Source organism: Podarcis gaigeae (genome assembly GCF_964106915.1).
Source record: "Podarcis gaigeae genome assembly, chromosome: 4".
NCBI lineage: Eukaryota > Metazoa > Chordata > Lepidosauria > Squamata > Lacertidae > Podarcis > Podarcis gaigeae.
In genome coordinates this window covers 66,232,215-66,238,622 of record NC_139677.1, presented here as the reverse complement: position 1 = coordinate 66,238,622, position 6,408 = coordinate 66,232,215, and the positions used below count along the sequence as shown (strand labels likewise).

Below are 6,408 nucleotides of genomic sequence, written 5' to 3'. Positions count from 1 at the left end.
TGAGAAAATATGCACCCTGTAGGACACAAGGAAAAACTCAGGAAATAAGATCAACTTCTATGCTGTGTTAAGGGTAAAGAAGGAAAGACAAAGATTTAGCACAACTGTGGTGCATGGAAATTATTTATGATGTAGAAGATATTTTTAAAAATTAATCTTGCTTCAAGGATGTGGAAGCTAAATAAATTATCTTGCTATATGGGTGACAGGGAAAAAAATAAGTTGGGAAAAGAAGACCATAATTTTGTTGTCTTGCATCTAAAGAGAAAATTGTCCAGCTTATTGCTTGAAAATGAGTACCTCAGGAATTATTTAAAATGGTCTCCTTGAGGAGGCCATATTTTAAAATGGAGGTTTGTGAGGTGCTGCCAGAGCTGGCTCAGGACAATTTGCAGCCTGCCTCAGAGCAGCAAATGGCATTACCCCTACAGTCAAGTCTCACTGTTGGCCACCCAAGGCCAGCAAAGTTATTTTGGCCCCTGAGTCTGGGTGCCATACAACATCCTTTACCAAGGCCAGTTCTCTGAAGGTGCGCCTCTATTCTGAGGGCTGTCTGCTCTGTGTCTGGTTTCAAGATAATAAGCCATCAGAAGGAAAACTGCAGCTTGGAGCTGACCATCAGCACTGCAGTTGTTTTAGTTATTTAAAAGCATTTTAAAAATTTGGGGTGGAAGTGAGCAGTAGAAAGAACCAAGGCTGAAGAGAACCTCTCATATAAAAGTCTGAAACATTTCATACGTTCAATTTTCAAATGAGCATTAGCAAGCAGAAATTTTATTTAAAAACAAAAACAAATAATGAATACTATTGAGAACCACAATGCCATTTAATTAGAAAAGATCAAAATAAGAGAACACAGCTTAAAAATTTAAATTTTTGTGATGCAAGGAGTAACTAGGTAGTAGAAATTGGCATGATATGCAAGGAAAGGAGCTTAAATCTGATTTGTCCTTTACATTCAAGTTTAGCAGGGTTATGTTTTGTTTGCAACTGTGAGAATTGCTCACTCTTCCGTATACACAGGATCAATATATGAACTCATTGCAATTTATTATGGAACACTGGCAAAATGTGATCACCGGTGTTCCAAAACGAGTTGCAGAGATCATGAGTCTGCAGGTCAGAGGGTATGCATGTGTGTGCGTGGAATAACCGCAAAACATAAGAATTTAGGAATGCTGCTTCGTAGTGGGTCAGACCTGGACCAGAACAGTAGTAGCTCAGTATTGCCTATGCCAGCGGTAGCCAAGATGGTGTCTTCCAGTCCTAAAACTCCCATAATCCCTAACCACTGGCAATTCTGGCCCAAGCATCTGGTGTGCACCATGTTGGCTAACCTTGGTCCACACTGATGGGCAGCAGCTCTCCAGGATTTCAGACCAGGGTCTCTCCCGGCTCTACCTGGAGATGCTGGGGATTGAACCTGCGACCTTCTGCATGCAAAGCAGATGCTGTGCCAGTCAGCTACAGCTTTTCTCCATAGAAACACCGTAGAACGTGGTGAAAGAAGTAAACAGGAATGTTTTTTAAAAAAAATAAATTACATGAATATGAAGGCTACATGAGGGACTAAGAGAATTTTGACAATGGGAAGTGTTAGCTGATAACTGAATAGCAGAGTTTTACTGTAAATTATATTCATACGGGTCCTTATTCTTGATCGTGATTCCTTTAGCTCCTAGCAATCCTCACATTCACGTTGGCATCATTTGTTTCTTTTCCCTCCTCCATACAGGAAACCAGCTACTAGGGATTGGGTTATACGTTCTTCTGTATAACCTGCTTCTTCTCTTGGTGATTTAATAATTGTGGGGTTAATTCTGTAGCAAAACGCTACTTGGGACCCACATGATATGAAGGCACAGATGCCAACCTTTGCTAAATTGCTTACAGCGGATTGACTCCACATTCTGAGCATTCACACACATCGATCATTCTCCCGTCTCAAAAGGCTGCTCCATTTCTTTTCTACAAATGGCCCCTGAGCAAATGGAAAACCAAACCTTTGTAGACGAATTTATTTTCCTGGGCTTTACAAACCACCCCAGCCTCTATGTTCTGTTCTTTTTTGTATTCCTAGTCATCTACACAGTAACTCTAGCAGGAAATGCTCTGATACTTGCCCTGATCAGAACAGATCCAACCCTTCATAGCCCTATGTATTACTTCCTGAGCAACCTGTCATTCCTAGACATTTGCTATATCTCTGCCACAGTCCCCGTTATGCTGGCTAACTTCTTCCGAGCAAAGAAAACCATATCGTATGCGGGATGCATTGTCCAGCTGTTCTCCCTCATTACCTGTGCAGGGACAGAATGTGTGCTGTTGGCTGTCATGGCGTACGACCGATACGTGGCTATCTGTAGCCCCTTGCATTATTCCAGCATCATGAGCAAGGGGGCTTGCACCAAGATGGCCGGGTTCTCCTGGATGTGCGGCTTGACAAACTCACTGGTGCACACCCTCCTGACATCGTCCTTAACCATCTGCAAGTCCAACGAGCTCAGCCACTTCTTCTGCGATGTCCCCTTGCTTCTGAAGCTCTCTTGCTCAGACACGTCTGTGAATGAAGCTGTGCTCCACCTGGCCAGTGCGTTGATAGGGCTCAGCCCCTGCCTCTTTATTCTGGTCTCCTACATCCGCATCATCTGTGCTATCCTGAAGATCAATTCCTCTGAGGGCAGAGTGAAGGCTTTCTCCACCTGCGCTTCGCACCTGATGGTGGTTGTGATATTCTACGGCACATCCAACTTCAACTATGACAGGCCAAGTTCAGGGTACTCCCTGGATGTAGATACTTTGGTTTCCTCGCTGTATTGCATTGTAACACCCATGTTGAATCCAATCATTTACAGTCTGAGGAATAAAGAGGTAAAGGCTGGCTTGATGAGAATGGGCAAGAAATATTTCTCTTCCTCAGCTAGGACCTGAGGAGAGCAAAAAGAGAACTCCAGTGCACAATCATATGTGCAGTGCTTTTAAAAAAGAAATAATAATAATAATAATGTTTAAAGGTATCTTCATTTTGACTCAAGAAAATCACCATTTTATAATTCGAATTGGGAAAAATAAATATTTTAAATGGACAAAAGTACCTCATATTACACAGTTGACAGCTCACAGTAACTTCCACATTAGCATGAGGTTGTGTGCACTAACATCTTCCTGATTCCACACATCCACATTCCACACTGCTTCACACATTAAACGCTCGCTTCAGGAAACACTGGGAAAGGAAATGAGCCCACCATTGAGGGTAGCAAGGGAACTGACGATTCACCCTGCTAGAGAAGAAACTAATAAAAAAAAAGTCTCTTCTTCCGTTAGATTCACAAAATGTTTAGGGATATGCGTACCCCTGCGTCCCAAAAGCACTGCATATGCATGTCTACTCAGAAGCAATTTCCACTGAGTTCAGTTAAAGTCACTCTCAGGTAGGTGAGCCTGAGATCACTTTAACCAACAACAACCACTGTATCTGAACCGTTAGTTAGCCAAGCATTTGGGTGAGAACTATTTATACGAAGGAAACACATTCAGATTCAGATTACTAGAACTTTTGCATAGGTATAATCCGAGTTGTGGAAGCTCTGCTGAACATATACAAAATCTATATTAATCCAACATTACTAGTTCCTAGCAAAATATAAACATTTAATGAATGAAAGGATTATTGCTAACAAGTTTACTCTTCTAGAAACAGGTTAGCAGCTGTTTTGCCATTAGCAAACAGAGGAAGGTACCTTATTCTATACTAGCTCCATATGGTCTATACTGGTTGGCAACATTTCTCAAGGGTTTAAGACACGAATATTTTCTCAGTCTGACTTGAAGATGACAGGGATTGAACTCAAGTTCTTTTGCATCAAAGCAGGTGCTCTACCAATGATTTCCAGTTAACATTTTAGGTATGGCCTTGGTAGGTCTCTTGATTAACATTTTGCTCTAGGTTTGGAAACTGGTTAGAGGGGCAACACTTTCCTCACACTCATCTTTTTTGAATCCCACACATATACAAAAGCCCCTCCCTGCAAGCAGAAAATTAGCACAGCAGGGAGCATCCCAGCTCCTGCACTCATTTTCTGTTTGTGGGGAATTTTTTTTTAATGTGGAAGCATATTCAAAACTGTGGTGGGGGGAAACCCTCACCATTTTCTGCCTGTAACCCACAATATTGTCTCAAGGCTCTTCTCAATCTGATGTATTTAGTATAGTGGCTAAGCAACTGAGCTAAAAATCAGGAACTCCTTGGTTCAAGTCTCAGCTCTGCTAGGCTCTCTTCTCTGTCCTTAAACTTGCCTCCCCATCTGTATTCTGGGGGAGATAATGCAGGCTGACCTTGCAAGGTTGTTGTAAGGATTGCAAGCTGACATAAGTGAAGTGCTTTGGGCATGTCTCATTGTCATGTGCAGACAAGCCACTACTTGAGATTTACTGGTTATGGGAAGGCCTTAGCAGAGGACCTGCCTTGAATGCAGAAGGTCCCAGGTTCAGTCCCTGGTATCTCCAAGCAGGACTGGGGAAAGATCCTGCCAAAAATCCTGGAGAGCCACTTCCAGTCAGTGCAGACAATTATTAGCTAGATGGACCAGTAGCCAGCCAACTCTACTTATGTTATGCTTACCAATGACACATTTCCCCTTCATGTCCATGTATCTCAGGCCATGCTTAATCCCCTCTGTGGCCAGAAAATAAAGGCATTTCCTCAAAACGCTCAGTTCAGATCTTTTAGGGCACCTCGTTGTTCAAAGCAGCAATGTATTTCTTTCCATCTCAGCCTCCTTCCTGCACATTTTCCCTCCTGGGCATTTAGAGCACCAAATTCCCATCTATCTTAGGAGAGGCTGAACCTCTGCAACTGGATGAATGGAAGTGGTTGAGTGTACTCCGCTGGGCTCCACCTGTGTCAAGTATAGAGAGGGAGCGGAATGCCACTGTGAGTTGATTCCTAAATACCAGTGGTTCAATTATAAGTGCAGTGCTTGAGTGCCACCTAGAAGGGTCAATTACAGACTTCCCTTGCAATATCCTTGGAGGCTTTACCTGAGTTAAGGGCCAGATTGTCTTGTGTATTATGGTTTTATTTTGCCAGAGTAGCATTAAAAGGCCTTGACGTTAGTGTAAAAGTACAGTACGAGGTTTTCTATCTCTCAAGCTGCAGCTGCTTGAGAACTGGAAAACGTATTACTGCCGTAGTAGAACATCATCCTTAAGAGGGAACGAAAGCCCTAAATGCTAAACAGGAATAATTGCAGCAGAAGTAGCTAATGGTGTAGAGTTTGGAGACACACCATTTCACAATTTCATGATTTGGGAAAATTTCTTGCCTTTTCTTACTGTCTCGGTAGCGTCTGCATCAAAAGCAATCACCTGAACACTGCTACAATGAAACTCAAAAAATTGATGATCTTGGTGAAAAACAAACTCCTTCCTTCCTTCCTTTTTTGTTGTGGGAGCTGGCATTTTTATTTAAGGGGAGTTTACAATTTTCCATTTCTTTATAGCTCGTTTCACTTACTAAGGTCACCTTTCTTTCATCTTGTAATCCACCCTTATCCTTGGACTGGTAAAAACGAAACCGACTCCAGAAACTATTGAAAATGTGAAAAATTAAACCTTCCAAAATGTTCTGCTGAATAGTTCTTACTGCTCCCCAGTTGCTGTATAAAATGGAGAATTTTGTATGGCAGCATCTGTAAAGCAGTGCAAAAGGTGGTGGTGGGAAACGGCAGCACTGGAGGATGTGACTTTTTACACCCCAGTCCTTCCCCAACTCCTTCTGCACCCTGAATTCTCCTACAAAATACTCCCTCTCCTCCAAACACAATGAATCACATGCACAATCCCTTAGATTGTAAACCTGCAGGGCATGTTGTATTTTTGCAAGTGCTTACCAATTTCCCTGCTCTCCTTCACATATAGTAGGTGGGTGTGGGTGTGTAAGTAACTAACTACTGAAGGGGTTACTGGTCTTTACACTGCAATCCTGTGCAGCTGCTGCTTGCCTGCTCTTTTTGCTTTCACCTTTGCTTTTTATTTATAAGACACTTTGAGCAACTCAAAGTGAAGGGGGAAAGCAGAGTATAAATTTATTAGCAGCAGCAGCAGCAGCAGCAACAGCAACAGCAACAGCAACAGCAACAGCAACAGCAACAGCAGTATCTCCTACTTGGAAATAAGCCTCAATTAATTAAATTGGGCTTACTCCCAAGTGAGGATAGGATCAGCTTCAGCAGTTCAAGAAAGGAGAACAGAGCCTGAGGCTGTGCAAAGGAGGGTTCTTCTCTTCTCATGACCAACAGAAGACCTTGGCCAGGATGCTTTGTTTTTATCTATTCCAATACCTATGAGACATAGGCTGGACTGAGAGATGGCAGCCTTTTGGTACACACTCTACCCATAAACGTA

The 6,408-nt window shown here is 42.5% G+C and overlaps 1 protein-coding gene across 1 annotated transcript; it reads left to right on the top strand.

The window, feature by feature from the left end:
• Positions 1-1,989: 1,989 nt before the first annotated feature.
• On the top strand, positions 1,990-2,931 carry LOC310842769 (olfactory receptor 5V1-like; the record flags this gene model as incomplete). Its single annotated transcript, XM_083734907.1, has 1 exon — positions 1,990-2,931. The coding sequence occupies one exon, from the start codon at positions 1,990-1,992 to the stop codon at positions 2,929-2,931; it is 942 nt and encodes a 313-aa protein (XP_083591033.1).
• Positions 2,932-6,408: the final 3,477 nt, after the last annotated feature.